Below are 20,427 nucleotides of genomic sequence, written 5' to 3'. Positions count from 1 at the left end.
TATACACAGCAATGCAAGTTCCATGCACCATTTTTGAGAAAACGTCTGTACAACATTTCTGTTTGAGATTCTGAGCAGATAAATACACAAAGAAAGGAAAAGGGTCTAAGGTTTCCATGGTCACTAGAACAAATGTGCTGTCAAAAGAAAAGCTAGAGGCACTGAGTAAAAGGAACTCATTGTTAATACTAACTTAACTGAGCATTGGAGGAAAGTGTGCTTGTAGATGTGCTGCTGTGTTTAAAGTATGGCGGTGCGCAGTTGTCTCCTCCAGCTCCATGGTTTTGTTTTAAAACTTCATCATCATCAATGTATTAAGATGGAGATGTTTTAAAAAACGTTTGGTGGAAATTTCTGCAAAAAAGAAACCTGTGCTTGGGCTGCAATATTTTCCTTTTTTTTTTTTTTTTATATTTTTATTGATCATTGCAAGAGAGACATCATAAAGCGTTAAAATCTTATACAGTAGTAGGCTGCAATATTTTCCAATCAAAAAAGTTTTTGGGGGATAAATCTCAGTCGACTTGTTTCAACAGATGTGAAACTTGGAAAGTAGCAAAGATTGCCTCCTTCGCAAACCTGTGGAACTTGTCTTATGCTGTGCGGACTCCTAGCTCGCAGACGAATGCTACTGAAATAATAAAGAAAGCAGAATGTGAGAGTATCGCACTCCTGGCACCGACATGTGATTATGACCCTAAATCAGGATTCCTTCAGATATGGTGATTATCACACCAAGAGTTTTTTCCCACTCCATTAGGCCAGGCCGAACGAGCAGTTTATTGATATCAGAACAGAGTTGAACGTGTTATTACTGTCTTGCTATGCTACCATTCCAAGGTACCATCGCAAACATGGTATGACAATATCAAATCCTGTACTATCTGTAACTGCATGCAGTGTTACTACCCCGAGTACCATGGGAGTTGTAATAAGGCCCTAACTTTTCTGTTCCTCCATACAGCACTGATTACTTAGAAAGGAATGTGTCTAGATTTCTGGAACTCAGCACTGTCCTTGAAAAATGCAAGCATGTTCTATTTTCTTCTTGGTTGAACATGAGGAAAAGGAGAAGACTGTACATGCTGGCGTCAGTTGCTTTTTTACTGCGCCTCATTTATGCAGGTCCAGATCTCTCTCTGTGTTTCTCTGACGCATTCCTCAGTATTTTAAAACTGACTCAGTCAAATGACTCCTAATATTTCAGTGGTTAAACCCTGGCACCGATGCCACAGCACACCGTTTTTATCAGACCAACATGACATCTGCAGGTGGTGTTTGGGTTCAGAACATGAAGCTATTGCTTGCAACTTTCATTTTTCGATGCATTCAAAAGCCATATCGAGCAGGGCTCCAGGCAGTTTTTTAGTCAAAATCACAGACGTATGCCGAAGTGTTTTATTTTGCCTTCAGGTAAGTCTCCTAACAAGGAACTATTACAAAAGGTCAGAAAATGGCTCTTAAAGCCCATTATGCAATATCTCACAGCGCATGTAACCTGCATAAAGTTGATGTAAATGTACTGTACCAACGTTGCAATGTAATATCGAAAAGTAATAAAACTTTGTTAAAATTTTTTTTTTTAAAAAGGTCAGAAAAAACGCCAAAAGTGTCATAGGAAGCAGAAACCCCTTTCTCAAAGAAATGTGGTTTGCAAATGATTGGCAAAAGAAAAGGTCAAAGCTTGATTTGATGACATGCATCTGACAGAGCATCTTCCTACTGCCTGAAGATTGAGGATTATGCCTGCTCAAAACATGATGACTCGGAGGCTGATAACCTTCTTTCCGTCATAATACTGATACTGGACTCTTGACAAGAGTCCGGACTTCTTCCTTGAAAATCAGATGCCTTTCCCACTGACCCTTCAGATAGATTGGGAAAAAACTGGACTCCATAGGCTGTCTTCATGTCTGGCAGCTTTGCCTCTCGAACTATGGACCCCACCTGCTTCCTGGGCTGCCAATTCAACACCTTGTGGGAGCTGGCAAAACTTATATTCATCAACCTACAATGCCACCTGAATGAGCCATTTTGCAATTGGTCAGTGGGGGGTTGGATGCCTTCAAACAGATCCTGGAGTGTGGGCTGGACTCTAGAGGTTGTAGCTTGATCCTTGGGCGCCCTATGCTGGGCTGCCACACTGGGATACATTTTTCTTTCTTCTCAGATGTTGCCCAGTGAACGCAATTGACCATGTTGTTAGGACAACTCTTCAAAAATAGCAGCCCTACTAACAGACTGCTTTATGTACAGTCTGTCCGGAACCTATTTCAGATTGACTGTGAATCTGAGATGAATGGTTGTGGCTGGTCAGTGCGCATATTTAAAGTATAGATACTTTAGGAGGGAGGCGCTGTCGCAGAATAATTTTGTCTTGCCAATAAAGGCTGGTATTCTCTCTGCTGAGGGAGGTCCATTGTTCCAAACCAAAATCATCAGGGAAGCAGCCTCAGGGACATTGGTGCACCCAGACAACTGGGCATTCACTGTTTTCTGATAAGTCTGGAAAGCTGAAGAAACATCAAGTTAACCCATGCCTCATGCGACTGACTCTGCCCAAACCCCGTCAGTCTTTTAGTGGTAACAGCCCATAGGGGAATCACCTGATTAGGGCAGTCTCACAGCATTTTTCCGTGTGCTTAATGTTACTTTTCATTTGTTATTTGTCATGATATTTCTTCTGGTGAGATTGCTCAGTAGGTTAAAATCTTAACGGCTGGGAGCTGTGTAATCTCTTGGTGACATGTTTCTATCCTGGAAGGATTAACTCTGCCTTTTTTTCTTAAAATAAGTAGCACATTTGTTTGAGTAATTGTCATTATATATCAAATGTTTTTATAAATCATATATCGTTTCCTCGATTTCTGTCTTATTTCCTTGTCTTCACAGTTCTTCATCATTCTTCTGGTTATCTTCCTATTTGAAGTCGTGGGTATGCTCCTCTTCATCACATCGAGGGACCAGGTACAGGAAACTTTCCCCTGTTTACCCAATGCCAGTCCCCTAGACCAGGAAAAACATTTTATGAAAATATTATAAAAATGTAGTTTATCTGATCCAGTGGGAAAATTATCATAGTCTGTGTCCTGAGATGTAAAGGTTTTGTGATGGGACAGTTAATTTTCTAACTACAGACCCCGCTAATGATGATGAGGTACCCAAGAACTCCTCATACATACTAGAGAAACACGTAATCATTTAACCATTCTTCTCCACCGCCCAATCAGTGGTTTGTAAAGCGCGCTACTCACCCCAGAGGGTCTCAAGGGCTGGGGGGGGGGGGGTGGGGGGGGGTGAATGGCTGCTCCGGTCAGTAGAAGAGCCAGGTCTTGAGGTCCCTCCTGAATGTGTGCAAGGTTGGAGAGCGTCTGATGCTTACAGGCAGTGCGTTCCATGCTATGGCTGCGGTGTAGGAGAAGGCCCTTCCGCCCGCTCTGCTTCCGTGGATGCGGGGAACCTCTGCCAGGGTGAGGTCGGCGGAGCGGAGGTTCCTCTTGGGTGCGTGGAAACATACTTGGTCATTGAGGTATTTGGGTCCGATGTTGTTGAGGGATTTGTAGGCGTGGGTGAGGAGTTTGAAGGTAACCCTCTTCTCGATGGGGAGCCAGTGGAGCTCTCGCAGGTGTTGGGTCATATGTTCGTGGCACGGTGTCCCTAGGATGAGCCTGGAGGCCGCGTTTTGGATGGTTTGGAGCTTACGTAAAAGGGTTTTGTTGATTCCGGCGTAGAGGGCGTTGCCGTTGTCAAGTCTGCTGGCGATGAGTGCGTGAGTAACGGTCTTTCTACAGTTGGGGGGGATCCATTTGAAGGTCTTTTCGCAGGACCCGGAGACAGTTGAAACTGGCGGAGGAGATAGTGATGATTTGGTGGTTCATGGAGAGGGAGGAGTCGAGGATTATGCAGAGGTTCCGTGCATGGTCTGTCGGGGTGGGTGGGATCCCGAGGGCGGAGGGCCACCAGGTGTTGTCCTTGGCAGAGGGGCAAGTCCGAGGATGAGGACCTCGGTCCTCTCGGAGTTGAGCTTCAGGCAGCTGTCCTTCATCCAGGATGCCACGTTTCTCATTCCTTCCTGGAAGCTGAGTCTGGTGTTTTCCGGGTTGTTGGTGAGGGAGAGGATGAGCAGGGTGTCGTCAGCGTAGGATATAATGCTGAGCACGTGCTGTCTGACGATGGGGGCGATGGGGGCCATGTAGATGATGAAGAGTGTCGGGCTTAGTGAAGATCATTGGGGCACTCAGCAGATGATGTCAGTGGGGTGAGAGAGGAAGGGGGGAAGTCTGGCCCTCTGGGTTCTGCCGGAGAGGAAGGATCGGATCCAGTCGAGGGCGGACCCCTGTATTCCCGTATTGTGGAGCCTGGAGGCTAGTGTGCGATGTTAGACGGTGTCAAATGCTGCGGAGAGGTCTAAAAGGATGAGGGCTGCGTTGTGGCCCTGGTCACGCATCATGCGGATGTCGTCGGTGGCGGTGAGGAGGGCAGTCTTGGTGCTGTGGTTGCTGCGGAAGCCGGACTGGGAGGTGTCCAGGATGCAGTTTTCTTTGATAAAGGCGGTCAGTTGGGCGTTCACGAGCCTTTCGGTGATTTTGGCTGCAAAAGGGAGGAGAGAAATAGGCCGGTGGTTCTTAAGGTCAGTTGGGTCGGCCGTTGGTTTCTTGAGGAGGGGTTTCACCTCAGCGTGTTTCCAGTCGTCGGGGCAGGTGCCGGATGCAAGGGAGGAGTTGATAGCATGGGCTAGTTTGGGAGCAATGGCAGTGGCGGCTCTGTGGAAGATGTGCGGGGGGCAAGGGTCCGTTGGGGCTCCCGAGTGTGTTTTCTTCATGGTTGAGGAGATGAGTTCGACGGATGCGGAGTCCCAGGTGGTGATGAGTGGCTTCTCAGTGGTGGTGGGTATTGTGGTGCTGTCTTCTGTCGGCTCCCTGAAATTGTCGTAGAGAGCCTTGATCTTTAGGTGGAAATAGGAGCTGAGTTTGTTGCAGAGTTCCTGGGAGGGTGCGATGTCAGTGGCTTCGCAGGAGGGTTTAGCGAACTGCTGAATGACGTTGAACAGTTACTTCGTGTTGAATGCGTTGGTCTTGACTTTCTCACTGATGAAGGTTCTTTTGGTGTTTCTTATACTCTGGTGGTAGTCCCTCATGGCGATCTTGTGCTTGTTATGAGCTTCCGTGGTCTTAAGCTTTCGCCAGGCTTTTTCAAGACGTCTGCAGGTGCTTCTGGCTTCTTGGAGTTCGGTGGTGAACCAGGCAGCCTTAGGTGGGCTTTGTTTGGCAGTGTCGGAGAGGTGCCAGTTTGTTGGTGCAGCAGGTGACCCAGTGGTGGAATTCCCTGGCTGCAGAGTTGGTGTCGGTTGTAGCCTTGGGGGGGATTTGGAGGAGGGTGGAGTTCAGGTTTTCCTTGTTGACCTTACTCTAGTTCCGTCGAGGCGGGGGCAGGGTAGGATTTGGGTGTGGTGGTGGTATTGGACAGTAAAATGGACGCCGTAGTGGTCTGTCCAGGAGGGCTTGGTGGTGGGGCAGAACGGATGTTTGATCCTTCCGCAAAGATGGGGTCGAGGGTGTGTTCTGCTTTGAGAGTGGGAGTGCTCACGAGCTGTTTCAGTCCCAAGATAGCGAGGTTCTCGAGGAGAGCGGTGGAGTCGGGGTCCTGGCTGTTCTCGAGGTGGAAGTTCAGGTCTCCAAGCAGGAGGTAGTCAGTGGAGGTGATGGCGTGGGGTGCGGCGAGCTCGGCGATGGCGGTAGTGTGCTGGGCGCGGGGTCCTGGTGGTCTGTAGATGAGTGTGCCGGGTAGCGTGGTCCTGGGGCTGGTCTGGATCTGGAAGTGGAGGTGCTCTGTGTTGGAGTGTGGGTCGTTCGAGCTGGATGTGGAGAGTCAGAGGGAGGTCTTGTTTGCGATGGCGAGTCCTCCACCCGGGCGGTGCGGGCGGTCCTTTCTCTGGAACTTATAGCCGTCAGGGATGGCTGTGGCGATGTCAGGGACGGAGGTGGTGTTGGTCCAGGTTTCAGTGAAGAATGCGACATCTGGTGAGAGCGTGTTGATCATGTCCCAGATCTCTACGGCGTGTTGGTGAAGGGAGCGCATGTTGAGAAGGATGCAGTTCAGGGTTTCAGTGGGTTGAATCGTCGGCGATCCTTTGTTGACTGTTGGCAATGTGTAGACGGTGAAAGCTACGGCAGTGTCCGCACGAGAACTGTCCTTGGGTGTTAACTGGCGAGGCTCGTACGCAGTTGGTGAAGGCGCCTGGGTTTGAGCACGTGGAGGCTGGCGGAGTTGTAGCGGTGAGGACCAGGAGAACCAGGGTTCCTGGTGCTGGTCGTGGTCGGGTCGCGGACAGGCGCAGACGGGCTTGCAGCGGCGCCCCCGCTGCACGACCGCGCAGCGGTCGCAGTTATGTAGGGGAGGGAGGCGGGATTCGAGGAGGATGTGGGAGTGTGGCTGGTCAGGGGGCGGGGCTAAGAGGAGTGGGAGCGTCGGTAGAACAGGAGGGCGGAAGCGCTACCGCTGAAGAGAAGCGGGCAGAAGCTGAACATGTATGAGGAAATAGACACGTGCAAAACCAATTACAGTACACACAAGCTGAGGCAATGGGAGACTTCAAGAGCACAAAAACCTGTGGCAGAGTTGGGCGCGAGGCTCGAACTCTGCTTCTGAGGACTGCTGGCGGCAATCAACCAACTGACGGGGCTGCCGGGGAGAGTTCTGCCTGGATCGAGGTCAAGGCGAATAAACGCGCTCCCCTGCAGCGGTCGCCATTATGTAGGGGAGGGGGCGGGATTCGAGGAGGAGGCGGGAGTGTGGCTGGTCAGGGGGCGGGGCTAAGAGGAGCAGGAGCGTCAGTAGAACGGGAGTTGGGAAGGGCTAAGGCGCTGAAGAGAAGCGGGCAGAAGCTGAACCTGTATGAAGAAATAGACACGTACAAAACCAATTACAGTACACACAAGCTGAGGCAATGCAAGACTTCAAGAGCACAAAAACATGTGGCAGAGTCAGGCACGAGGCTCGAACTCTGCTTCTGAGGGCTGCTGGCGGCAGTTAACCAACTGGCGGAGCTGCCGGGGAGAGTGCTGCCTGGACCGAGGTCAAGGCGAATACACGCATTCCCCCGCAGCGGTCGCGGTTATGCTGGTGTCAGGCCTCCCTCTATGTATCTTTACAATTTAAATGGGCTTTGTAGTCTGGTAGGAACAGGACAGAGTTTTTTTTCTTAGGGAGTTCACGGAAAGTAGCTCCAATTGAAAAGAATTAGGTAACTGATAACATTTTGTGGAAATTATACATTTCGAACCAGACAAGCAACAAAAACAGGGTTATTCACTTTAATCACAAATGATTTCTACAGCTCGATCAAACAAAGTATATGCGTATGACGATAAAGTAGAGGGAACACCGCTAGAAAAATTCCAAGTTCTTCAAATTATTTTTTAATGTCCTTCGATTAATTTGTACGTTCAAACAGAAACTAGCAAAAGTGTGAAGATTCATAAAATCCTCGTTTTGTGGGCTGGCTGACCTTTAGAAAGTCTTTTTAACTCAGAAATAAGGGACTGATGCCTTTTCGTTCGACGCTCTGCTACATCTGTGATGCTCTCGTCCCAGGCATTTAGAGAAATAAAAAGATACTGGATGTAATATTAAATTATTCTCAGCCACTAGTAGTTATTTGGAGCTGAATCACAGTCTGTTGTTTTGTGCCCATATGTCATTCCAGACAGACTCTAGCCAAATGCACATCTGGCATGATCCTCGCCCAGTAAGAATTGATCAGCTCGAACTGCTAGCCCAGATCTTCTGTAGACAGGAAAACAAGTCTATAGGAGTTCTGGTCCTGTTGTAGCTCCTCAGTGAAGTGCATCTTGAGTCCTTTGACATACTGAGCACAGGCTCATGTCTGGGTGTACCCATCACACTTAGGAAAACAACAAAATGGTAGGTCAGGAATTCACAGGCTAGGTCCCCTGTAGATAGACTAGTTTTATACTTGTGGTGCCTCCTCAGTGAGGCCGAGCTTGAGTTCTGTGTCATAGTGAACACAAAACCCACGTCTGAGTATGTCCATCACACATGACCCGTCATACTGAGAAAACAAGTGATGGACGCAGCTCTCTTTCAAAGGCAGGCATAATACCAGCTTTCATGCAAGGGGTATGAGAGGCAACATGTATAAACAGTAAATTACAAGTTCTATTTTTTGAAAAACGAGTCCGCGTTGCTGTTTCTAGTCTTGGTGTCTCTTTATTACAGACATTTTTGGTTTTCATAGAGTCACTGCCAACGCATTTCGCCCGGACATGGGCTTCTTCAGGGCGATATAAGGGTGCTGTACTCTCGCCAGGGGAATAACATAAGATCCGCAAATTTTCTGGTCCGTGTCAGGACATAGAATAAGGAGAAGTTAACTTATAGTGAAAAGGTAACTAATGGTCCATAAAGTCAGCGACCATAATTCTCTGTCTCTGCAGCGATGGTCTGTGTCAGAGGCAAGGAATGTCTTTGATGCCGGCAGTGCTCATTATTTCAGGTGCTCGGTAGCAAATTAAGCCCTCCGTTCAACTTTGAACAAAGGCAGCAAAATTTACGCAAAGTTGCGCTCACCCCTTTGCAGTGTGACTGAAGCCCAGTTGCTCTTCAGCTTTCACCTTGTTTTGAACATTTTCTCTGAGTAAACTTTGCTGCCTTTTGTTCAAAGTTGAACGGAGGGCTTATTTTGCTACAGAGCACCTGAAATAATAAGCAGCCTAGGTAAGGTAACTTCTCCATATTCTACGTCCTGACACGGACCAGAACATTTGCGGATCTTATGTTATTCCCCTGGAGAGAGTACAGCACTCTTATATCGCCCTGAAGAAGCCCATGTCTGGGCGAAACGCGTTGGCTGTGCATCTATGAAAACCAAGCATTTCTGTAATAACGAGACACCAAGACTACAAACAGCAACGTGGACTCATTTTTCAAAACATAGACCTTGTAATTTACTGTTTATACATATTGCTTCTCATTCCCCTTGCATGAATGTTTAACTTTATGGTCAAGTGGGAGCTGGCCATCTGAGGTGGGCAATATTTCATAAGAGTAGTGAGTAGGCTGGGCAGAGCAATCCTTCAGATACCCGGCTGCCTTTTCCATCAGTAATAATACCAGCTTTGTCAGACCAGTAAGGTAACACACTGTGCATTAATATAGTCCCAGTGGAGATGGGCTTGAAGAAAAAAAGGCTTTTAGGACAGATAGAAATCCAGACTGCGAAGGGAACAGTATCTTGCGGCTAAATCAAAGGGATCCGCTCTCTGAAAGAAGATGGAATTTGAAACATCTCCCTACACAACGTCACATACACATAAAACACTCTGATATTCAATCACTTACTTTCACAATTACAAACAAACACTATTGCATTATGGCTACAGGTTATGCACAACCACTTCTATTACTAAAGACAACAAAATGGAGGCAAAGGAAGGTAGATGGTAACGAAAGATAGAATGTAAAAAACACAAACATTTAAGCGTAGATTTAGGATGCTCATTCACAGTGGATTAGGACCCTCTGCAAAGGAAGGGATCCTATGGCAGAGCTCCTCACAGGACTGGGCGTCTCAGTTATTGAATAGCGGGGTGTAACGTCAGGGTTAAGGGTCATTGTCAGACCTGTGTCCATGTCCAGGTACTGAAATAGAAGAGGCTGAGGTCTGCTGGCAAGGCTGTATGAGAGTCTAATAATTAAGCATCAGGCAGTAACAGGTCATCATGGAGATAAGAGGCAGAGCTGTGTATGGGTCCCAGTACTGGACCAGAAGGCGGTGCTACAGGTCAGGATGGAGGTATCCTATGAGAGCTGTTTTTGGTTTTCATCAGGGCCAGTTTTCCCATTAGGCACAATCTTTGTGGGCCTAGATGTGCCAGCAGGTAGACGCTTCTTGCTCTAACATATCTTCGGATGTCAGAGCATCAGAGTCGCAGTGATGCCTCTGTTGAGAGGCAACAGACAAAGCAACAGGGGTACGTATGAGAGTTTACATTCCAACTAATGTGTCAGAAAGATCTCTTCCAAGCTCCTAAAACACAGGTAGGAGACCAAAGGCGATGGGTCTGGAGGTACTTGTGGGTAATGTCTGAATCTCAGTACTCTAAAAGTAAGGGTGGCAGGCAGGGTTGAGCTGCATTGGCAGAGGTGTGAGTGGTCTCTCACGCTGAAAATTGCAGGGCTGCTTTATAGCAGCCCCATGGTGCATTAGCAGAGCTGTGAGTAGATCTTACTACAGGAATATTTTTTTGCAGGGAAGCTGAAGTTCAAGTTAGAGGGGCGTTAGTAAATCTGTGTTCCACCACCAGGATTACCATCGGGGCTAGCCTAGATCCACCGTCATCTGCATAACAGGGACCGCTGTTTCTCAGGATATGGTTGAGTTTTAGTTGAATATAGTTTAGTATTGCCCATTCTGGATATAGTAGTAAGAGCCCCCATTTCCCCAGTATTGAATCTTTCATGGATTCACACGCTTGAATCGTTCCTGTCGTTGAGGTGGGACCTTCGACTCCCTTCTTGTCGATGGGGAATGATTCAAGCATGTAAGTCCATGAAACATACCAATGCACGAGGACTGTAGTTAAAGATACATGATCTATTTCTTTTCTCACAGTTTAACAGGTATGCAGAAGACGATCTGAAGAAATCTCTAGCTCTGTATGGTACAGATGGGAACCTGGGATTTACCAACGCCTGGGATATGGTGCAGATTAAGGTGGGCGGAGATGCCTTTATCCAATTCTTTCTTCCCTGCAGTGTCTCCTTTGCTTCTGTGCACCACCCCCTTGCAATCCTGCCCCCCAAATGAGGTATTGTTCTAATTTCTGGCTCATGGTTTTGAAAGCATATTGGTATATAAAACTAACCAAGAACCGTTGTGATTTCATAAACCCTTTACAGAGGTATTAGGACCCTCCATTTAGGATGTTTGCAGAAAATTCATGCAAAGTAGTGTTTTAAGCACCTCCAACCAAAAATATTAGTCATATCTGATAGTAATGAAAGAGATATGTAGTGAGATGTTTGAGTGGTGTCCACTTTACAAAGCAAAGTGAGTATTTAAGTGACTGGTAACACGTATTTCTAGTTTCTACATATCCAGTATGATGTATTGCTCGCTTCAACATGTCCTTTAGTTGGTATTCCCATGTACTTTTAGCTAGTAAGAGATATTGACAGTTCCGTATTGCTAGTAAGTGCAGAGTAAACTATATTACATATGTAGAAATATGGACTAGTGCTACACAGACCTTGACATATTCAATTCATTCAAATGCATTCCTCCTTGTTCATGTTTTATACTTTTCAAGTACGGGCATTTGCATGCAGTGTCTCGGCTCTCGATGGGAGGTGTGCATTTACTTATTCATTATTGATACATTTAGTTTGACATTTTACAAAGAGCTGTGCATTCTCTTTGTTTATTTCAGACCATTGACTATTTTGTAGAAAGGGTTCTCCAATCAGTGGCGTAGCAAAGATGTTATAGGCCCTAATGCAAGTGAGGAAAAAATGCTTCCATGCCCCTGTTTGGGTAGTAAAATAGAGCCATAATTGGAATGCATAGCTCTCCTCTTGTCACTGGGCCCCACTGCCTTTACTTTTGGGGAAAAACCTGGAGTTGCTCATAAGACATGGAACTACATGCCCCCAATGGGCATTCATAACTTCCCCAAAAGAGTTTACAAACATGTTAGTGGTAAACATATGTACACCCATATGGCACACACAATTTTATATACAACAATATTGGTAAGAATTCAGTTTTCGGTTGATGTTTTTCAGTCTTGCTCTTTGGGAGTGCTTTATTGCATTCCATAATATTCAACACATGTTTCGTCATAATCATGACTTCCTCAGGGCTGTATATTAAAGTTCTCTGCACAAAAACTTCGATGCGGTAAGTCATATATAAATCACAATTCCACCCTATCACAGTATAAAACAACTTTTTTTTTGTTTAAATTTTCTTAATTGAATTTTATCGTTTCAGAAAACACACAGGTTAGAGTGATACAAGTCATGTATATCGATTTACACACGCATCAATTTTACAGCTTACAATATACCGCGAAGCTTTCAGAGGCCTTACAGGTTAGACTCGGTATACACTATACAGCAATGTTTGTTATATGCATCATACTGTTCCGACTTCCCATCTGTAGTGTCTCTCGTATTGGGGCGAGACCTCGTGGATTACCCGATTATGGCGCCAAACAATTCCAGACACTTTGACTTTACACCTATAATGTGTACGCAGCGCATTACAGCATTGGTATTAGATTCCTGAATCCGGGTCCAAGTTTACCCAAACTCTCTAGCCTCTCCCCCGTAGTCTGTGTGTGTAGCGGGTTCACGGAGATCCTGGTAAACATATTTTATCATAGACGGATACTGATGTAGTTATCTAATCTACACTTGACAGGTTGGATAACTAAATAATAGAGGTTCAAAGCAGTGTTGAGGTTTTGCGAGGGGACAAGCATGCAGCCTCTGTCATTTAACCAATTCGTTATCACTCTTGAAACAAAATTTGGCTTTAGCCTGTGCTTGGTATCACTCCCACTATTTAAATACACAGCATTCTTAAGATGAGACTATCCAGTAGCTTCTCCTGGCCACATAGCTTCCTGTGACAGCACTTCTGGCGATCTCACTTCCGTCAGGTGTTACGAGGTTGAAGGTCATGCCTTATACCTCAGTTCCCTGGGAAATATTTGGAAGTTGGTTCCCTGATCAAGAGTATACATTTGAGGTGAAGTATTACAACAGAAGTAATACTTCACATCAAATGTTTGTGTGAATCTGAATTGTCCAACTCCCTATTAGTAAAAGTACAAAGAGGGCGCTATTCTTTTTAATTTTATTTGAATAATACCATTTTAGACGTTTTATGCCCAATTCATAAAGGCATTTAAGAGTGCTCAAAGTACTACTTCTAGAGTATTACATCACAGTCATAAATGCCCTTGGAAAGGTGCAGTGATCGAGGTCATTTAAACAAGAGGTAATTGAAATGATCTTGCAATCCTATGGAGTAAAATTCACTCCTAGATAACACTGTCAAAATATTTGCTAAGCTGGCGATGCTATGACTTGAAAACTGAGTAGTTGCCAGCAAAATAATACCATAGGAACATGTGGGATTTTGCACATAGAACGATGGACCATTGTGTCTCACTTTGATATCTGCAAAAAGAACAGATGATGGACGGAATGCTGAACGAATCAAACATTCACCCCCAGTCACAGATCTCGGTGAAATATGGGTTAAATCCAAACTGGGCTGGCATGGTTGGCAAAATAGCAGCCCTAGCGATTGCCAGTGGCTAAGATTAATTAGAGCATTCCATCCATCACGTTGCTGTTTTTGCATTTGCTACCCCAAGTGTGCTGGGTATGTCCAGACGTGGGTCCCATGCTCACTGTGCCCCTGGATTCAAGTTAGCCTGGCTGATGAGGGGTCCCAGGATGCTTGTTTCCAGTCCAGGGAGGACCTGGCCTGGCAGTTGGGGCTGAACTGTTCCAGGGTCAAGACTGATTTGCATCACGGACAGTGATAGGGCCCTAGTTGACCTGCTACTCACCGCAGCTGTGAAGATAATTCTGAGCAATTGGAAGGACACCCGTAAAGCCTCCTTTAAATGTTGGTTAAATTGGGTCACTAATCTGAGAGGGGCTGATAATATCGCACTCCAAAACACCCCTCGGCGCCCTCCCCATAGACAAATGTGGATTTCACTTGATAACTACTTCAGCGTACATAAACCTCCCTGAACTCATAACACACTCCATAATCTACGAGCCCATGTGTCCACTCATATTTTCCAATGGGCCTATTCTGTAACTTACTGAATGGATCCGTGTATTCTCTCTCAAGGAAGTTTGCAGACTGTATCCCTATGTCCCCTACCCGAAAGAAGATACTACACACATTATATATGTTTGTTGTTATATTGTTTTCATTTCATTGCTTTAGGTATGTCTTAGTTCTAATTTCCCTTCTCTTCTTGCATATGCTTGTCATTGCCCACACAGATATTATTCCCCCTTTCAGTTATTTTACTCTTCATCATACTATTTGTATCCATCAATGACGCTTATGTTTCACTGTATGTTTCTATATGTTTTTTCTTCTGTTTTGGAAACTACCAATAAAAACATTTGAACTTAAGACTGATTTGCATGTGGCTGGGTGCAAACTGTGGTGGCATGGTGGGCAAAAAAACGATGCATTCGGATGCAGCCTGAGCGATTGCCAGTGGCTGAGATTAATTTAAGCATTCCATCCATCACCTTGTTTTTTCACTTTGATATCTGGCTCAGAAGACCACTCCTACAGCTGGGAACAAAATCAAGACTTCTCCAGTCTCTTGGCCTGCCTGGATCTGATCTTGATGGAAACAGGCTACTAACATAGGCTTGCTCCCTGCTTGTTCACTGTGTCTTCCAGAAGTGCATGTGAATTATGAATTACTGACTTATGTGAGCCAGTTTAAATCATTCTTTAGGGCACTAGCAGGATGCCGGAGCTAGCCTGTGTACTAGCTTGTTTGAAAATTCAAAGCATTCCTCCTGTCCAGTTCTTTCTTGGACTTTCCAGAATGGCAGGGAGAGGACAGGCTGTTCACCACTGGTTAAGATGCTTCCTTACTTAGCAATCTAGACCACCACAGCTCAGCGCAGCAAAGAGTGAATGGTTCATTTATCCTGAGGAAAAACAGTCTTGCCAAGAAAGGATTTGCAACTTCCCCCAGGTCAACAAACACAAAAAGTTTTGTAGCAAGGACCCCTGAACAGAGAAAGTGAAGGTTATTACGTACGCATAGGATGAAGGCAACAAGCAGAGGAGCCAGCATTTAATACATACTTATTCACTGTATTGTGGTCCTTCACACAGCAAGTTTAAGGCATAACACAGTATGCCACACATACTACATATACTCAAGGAAAGACAGGAACGCATGTTATGAGCGACTGGTTGAATGCAACTAATACCCTTTTCCACCAACTGCCAGTAACCCTATAACCTGGTTTGAGGGGGTAGTGCCCATCCAACTACAGGTAATTGTATTGCACCTTCTTACAGCGGAGCCTACATTTAGCTACTTGAGTTTGAGGAAAAAGAATGGATTATCTACAATAGACTGACAGTTTGGTGAGATTCCTGGGGAGAGTGTAAGACAGGCAAGAAAAAATTAACAGTGGAGGTTGGGACAATGTTTCCAATCCCTGCTAGGACTTCTGTTCATAGACTACCATAGCACTCACAGAGGAACGTCTGCAAGCATCCAACACTTTTGCTATCCCTGGCCTCAATTGTGTAGTTTATTTATCGTTGGTGATTAACAGTGTGTCACTTCTTTTAGGATCTTTGGATTTTATATATGTCTTTTAAGTATTGAGAAACCAGCTACATCGTCTCAAAACCACTTAGCTGCAACCCTTGCCCCATAATTTGACTAGCACTAGTAATTCTCTTCTCTTCTGTGTATCAAATTAATCATACACCTGCAACATTTTTTCTGACTCAGCCTCACTAACGTTGATTTATAATCTGGTTGCATTTGTGTTTGTGTTTTGTATTCATATTATTTCTGCATTGATAACCTCTCATGCAGTGTAAAGCGAGCACAAACAGAACATAAAGCAGAGATACGGCCACTCCTCGCTAATGCCCAAACTTTAAATGTGGGACAATGTTGGCAGTAAGCCACGGATATGAACATGTCATCAATTAAACATGTTGCTTTACCACTAATAAATGTGACCATTGCCTGTTGATTCTGACTAAATTCCCATATAAGGAAGTACTTTCTAATACAGCAAGCATTTTAATGCCTTACAGCTTTTTTGCGTTCATCGTTAACTCAGCAGACACTGCTTCAAGAATGTTAAGTTCTTTGATTCTTCAGAGACAGTTGTAGTGTTAACTTTACCTCCCACTATTACTATAGAATCAAGAAATGCAGTCTTAATCCAGAGGAAATCCCATTCTAGCATTTATATTGCTGTAAAGGTTTCTTTATCTTTAGCTGATTATTATTGAAATAGTAAATGACTTCCCCGATATCTTTTATATAATGCCATCTCATTTACCACTGAAGAACAATGAGACCTCCGTACATTTTGTAGAGTAGTGTATATATCAACCATACATGCCCCTTCAGTTATATTCTGGGAAAGGGAACACACTCAGAGGAGCCCATGGAAGTCTCATACGTGTTTAATGGCACAACGTATAGCAAGCATTAGAATTGTCTACATGCGAATTTTCAATGCAAGGGACCGACGCGACTTGTATGAGCCACTGGAGCACACATTGGTAAATGTGCTTTTTTTCACTTTCTTTTATACTTTGCTCATGGGAAGAAAGGGAATGTCTTTAAAAAGAAGAGACAGTGGTGTACATACATTACGAAGGTGACTTCACTGAATCCGCGGTTTCTCGCTTGTCTGTGCCACATTTAAAATGAGGCTGCTTTTACTCGAACAGCCAGGCTAAATGTGTCATTTACAATTCTGAAATATAAAGTGGCAGTGTGTTTAAAGTGGGTGTTAATGTACAGTAATAAAAATATTTCGGTAGTACTTCAGGCTGGTATAAAAACAAATTAATGGGTTATTACAAGCAGATATACATGCGTTTTCAAATCTCACCCTGTATACAATTTCTGGGTCCCGATTATTGGTAACTTAGTTGACTTTAAGTTCCACAACCATAGCTTCAAATAAAGAGCGGGACCTCATCCCTACGTCACTTGGCATGTATGTGTTGGCAGTGACATTTTATTTCGACTGGGGCAATGAATCTTTTTTCATCCCAGAGAGCTCTCACTCAGGGTCCAAAATGTACAGAGGAGCCCTAACCGTCCACTGACGATGCTTCTGTGCTGTCTCAGGGGCTTGTGTCACAATATGAATGGGGAAACGCTGTTTGGAGCCTCGTGACCTGTCGCTGGGGCTCGGGGAGAGAAGTGTGCTGGTGACTCCCTCGCTGCCGCCGTCGCGGCTGGGCTTTGCTCCGTCCCCCCCTCCCGCATCCTACCACTGACTACCTGCGGGTGTCCGGCCGGGGCTTGGCTCCGCCGGCCCCGCTGGGTACTACATCGCCCAGGATCCCTCTTCCCAGGACGACCCTTCACCGTGCGCCAGGAGGCGCATATAACCACGCCTGGTGGGGAGCCTGGTGGGAAACGGTGTTTGGAGCCTCGTGACTTGTGGCTCGGGGAGAGAAGTGTGCTGATGACTCCCTCGCTGCCGCCGTCGCGGCTGGGCTTTGCTCCGCCCCCCTCCCGCATCCTACCACTGACTACCTGCGGGTGTCCGGCCGGGCTTGGCCCGGCCGGCCCCGCTGGGGACTACATCGCTCAGGATCCCTCTTCCCAGGACGACCCTTCACCGCGCGCCAGGAGGCGCATATAACCACGCCTGGTTCCTCGCCCCGCGAGGTCGCGCGCGGGTCACGCCGGGCTAAGCCCGGGACAAGGGCGGGGCCATCTGCGGCCATCCGAGGCCAGAGGAGGCCGGGACGGGGCCATTCCCTTTGGCTTCGATCTAAGAGAGGAAGGAAAAGTATTAAAGGTACTGATACCCTTTGCCTATCCCCGCTTCCTCATATGTCCTTTCCATTGTCATCATAGTGGATCTGTTGAACTGTTTTCCTTGGGCAGATGATGCTGATATGACCTGCAAGGGGGATACCAGAAATATCTCCCCCCAGAGTGACTTGTTCAGGGGAACGATGGATTATTATATAAAGAGCGTAACGCTCCCCATTGTCAGAGAACTTGAGAGAATAGAGCGATCCCCAGCCATGGATAGTCCTCCCACTATGTGCTCTCCCTTACAGACCGCCAATGTAGCCCCAAATATATCATTACTGGAGGAACTAAATATATTGTGCAAATCCACGTATGCTCCTGTGGACCCAGACAATGTACAAATTAGTCCCCCAATCTGCGTCACAGCAACGAGCAGTCCCCTGGCCAACAGTCATCTTCAACTAACCCATAGTTCACAGGATACTTCATTTTTACCACGACAGGAAGAAAAATCGCTAGTTGCAATTACCCCTCAGGTCACTATTGCTAAAAGGAAGAGAGATGGGGCCAAACAATTGGGGAGTCAGGCCAAACATCTAAAGCTAAACCCAAATCCCCCATCGCCCAATAAGCCCAACAAGCCCAGCAATGCCATTCCGATTGCCCCTACTCACGCTTCTTTAATGGCCTCGATTGAAAATATGATTAAATCTATAATATCCCGTTGATCGATAAAATGGCTAGTTTAGGGGATAGGCTCTTTGGTGTTGAAGAAGCAATCAAGGCCAATCCATTGCTTGTAAAAACTATGGCGGTTCCTACTCAGCCACAGCGCCCAGCCTCCATAGAAATGTCTGAAACTCCTACACAAAGCAATACCACCCGCAACCAACGAATAATACCACATGTGAAAACTTTTAATCCCCCTGCCACATTTGTACGGAGGTCTCATCCTAGAGTAGGGCCAAATAAGGAATTGCCATTACGCAAAGGAACAGCGGTTAATCATGACAATACGCTATTTAAATCTGATCATCTACATCTGCCTCCAGAGGCCGCCCCTATTGTGTGCGTCCTTTCGGGAGTACCAGAACTTATAAAGGGGAAACATGAAAGCCATCTGGACCTAAGAAACAAGGTTGTGTTTTGGCTAACCAAAAATAGACCCCTACCACCCAACATTGATGGCACCATATTAAATGTCAGAAGGGCGGGTTGGCTAGGACCTCTCCCTAAGGATATAGCGGGCGATTTGGTACTCGTCAAATTCAGGTCTAAACACGTCGTTCCATTTCTCCAATCCTGGCTGCCACAAATAGGAGATGGTCCTATATCTATTTGGAGCATAAGCGACTTTTACCCCAGATCATTATATACCCCGTGGAAATGTCAGAAAGCAGAGAGCAACCTTTTGACGGCCAGGAGTGGCCATGTATTGAGTGGCCGTATCATCTCCACGCCCAACCAATTTGACTTATTATCTCGCTCTAAAATGATGAGCTGATTTATCTTTATATTTGAATAATGTTTGCTCCCTTGATGAATTGATCCTAGCACTTGCTATGTTCGAATTATGTGCCCCTATTGAAGGCTTATGGTTATTTGGTCTAAAATAGTGTGAATATGGACTTTAAATTTTGGTTTTTAGTGTTTTAATTTATAAATGTGTTCATAACAAATTTTAATGATTGTGATTGAACTGTATGCTTTTATGAATTGTTTTTACATTTCGAATAAAGCTTTTTGAACTGAACTGAATGCAATTGTAAATCACTTCAGTGCAACTTTGGTCTCTTGTAACCATGCATAGGGATTTCAGAGTACCCAATAGCTTACTTTGCCTAAGTATCAGTTGCCTCCATTACTGCTGATGGGGCCAGACATGTCCCAAAAACAATATGGTAGTCATACATCTTGGATTAAGCTACCTCTGACACTTTCTGTGGTGGTGTAGAGCCTAAACTTCTCATGATCTGTAGGGCTTGTATGGTACAGGGCTATAAAAAGCATGCGTATAGTCAAATACTGATACAGAGAAGAAGCTAGCACACCCTCACTTTGTTCTGTTAGTGGTTTTGGTGCCTAATATTGGAGCAGTAGAGGTAGTATTATCTATCACTAAAATGTTCAAATTACAATGTATTCCGGTTGCAACTTACGGGGCAGAGGTTTGGGGATATTGAGGTTGCAAGGGTATCCAAACTGAGGAAAATAGATTTTGCAGGAAACTGCTAGGAGCCCCGAGCACCGCATCACAGTATATCTGTCATGGGGAGTTGAACTTGACATACATAGAAGATTTCACCAGAGCCCTGCCAGCTATTATCTGGCTTAAAGTGTGGCAGAACCCTTCAGCAATACTAACATGAAGTATAATTTCTGATTACCTCACTTGCGATAAGAGGATGGACATACCATGGCTCTCGGCTGTACGAGAAAGTCTGTCCAGCGTAAATCTCGAGCACCTTTTTCTGAACCCTAGTGATTTGGGTAGCGTAACTAAAAAATCACTTCAGGGGATGTTGTATGGAAAGTATAATACGTTAAGACAGGATGAAGAGATGTCCAAACCGTCAGTAGCAAGGTACATGTTAATAGAGAACATTTCACCTAAATTGCCATCAGGTTATCTCCTGAAGAATATTAACCGATGGGAAAGAGAACTATTGTTTCGGTTAAGAGTAGACACTATGAAATACATGCTTTGTTTTCCATTAGGGCATAACACTAAACTCGAGCAAATGACGTGCCCATGTGATAACCATAGCAAACAAACCATGGTACATTTCTTATTTTTTTGTTATTTTTATCAAATGTACATCAAACTGTTTTTATCCCGTATTTTAAGGAAACTGTCATTATT

At 45.3% G+C, this 20,427-nt stretch overlaps 1 protein-coding gene across 2 annotated transcripts in view; it reads left to right on the top strand.

Moving 5' to 3' along the window:
* LOC144770593 (tetraspanin-4-like) overlaps window positions 1-20,427 on the top strand; it is a 212,166-nt gene that overhangs the window by 160,731 nt on the left and 31,008 nt on the right. For both annotated transcript variants that reach the window (XR_013598946.1, XM_078655250.1), the window contains exons 5-6: window positions 2,893-2,967; window positions 10,634-10,735. Coding sequence is in view for 1 of the 2 variants with exons in the window: in XM_078655250.1 (XP_078511376.1) it covers window positions 2,893-2,967; window positions 10,634-10,735 (177 nt within the window). In the remaining variant the exon portion in view is untranslated. The remainder of the gene's footprint in view (window positions 1-2,892; window positions 2,968-10,633; window positions 10,736-20,427) is intronic.

The sequence above is a fragment of the Lissotriton helveticus genome, chromosome 7, assembly GCF_964261635.1.
Source record: "Lissotriton helveticus chromosome 7, aLisHel1.1, whole genome shotgun sequence".
In the NCBI taxonomy this organism is placed as follows: domain Eukaryota; kingdom Metazoa; phylum Chordata; class Amphibia; order Caudata; family Salamandridae; genus Lissotriton; species Lissotriton helveticus.
This window is presented reverse-complemented; position numbering and strand designations above follow the sequence as displayed.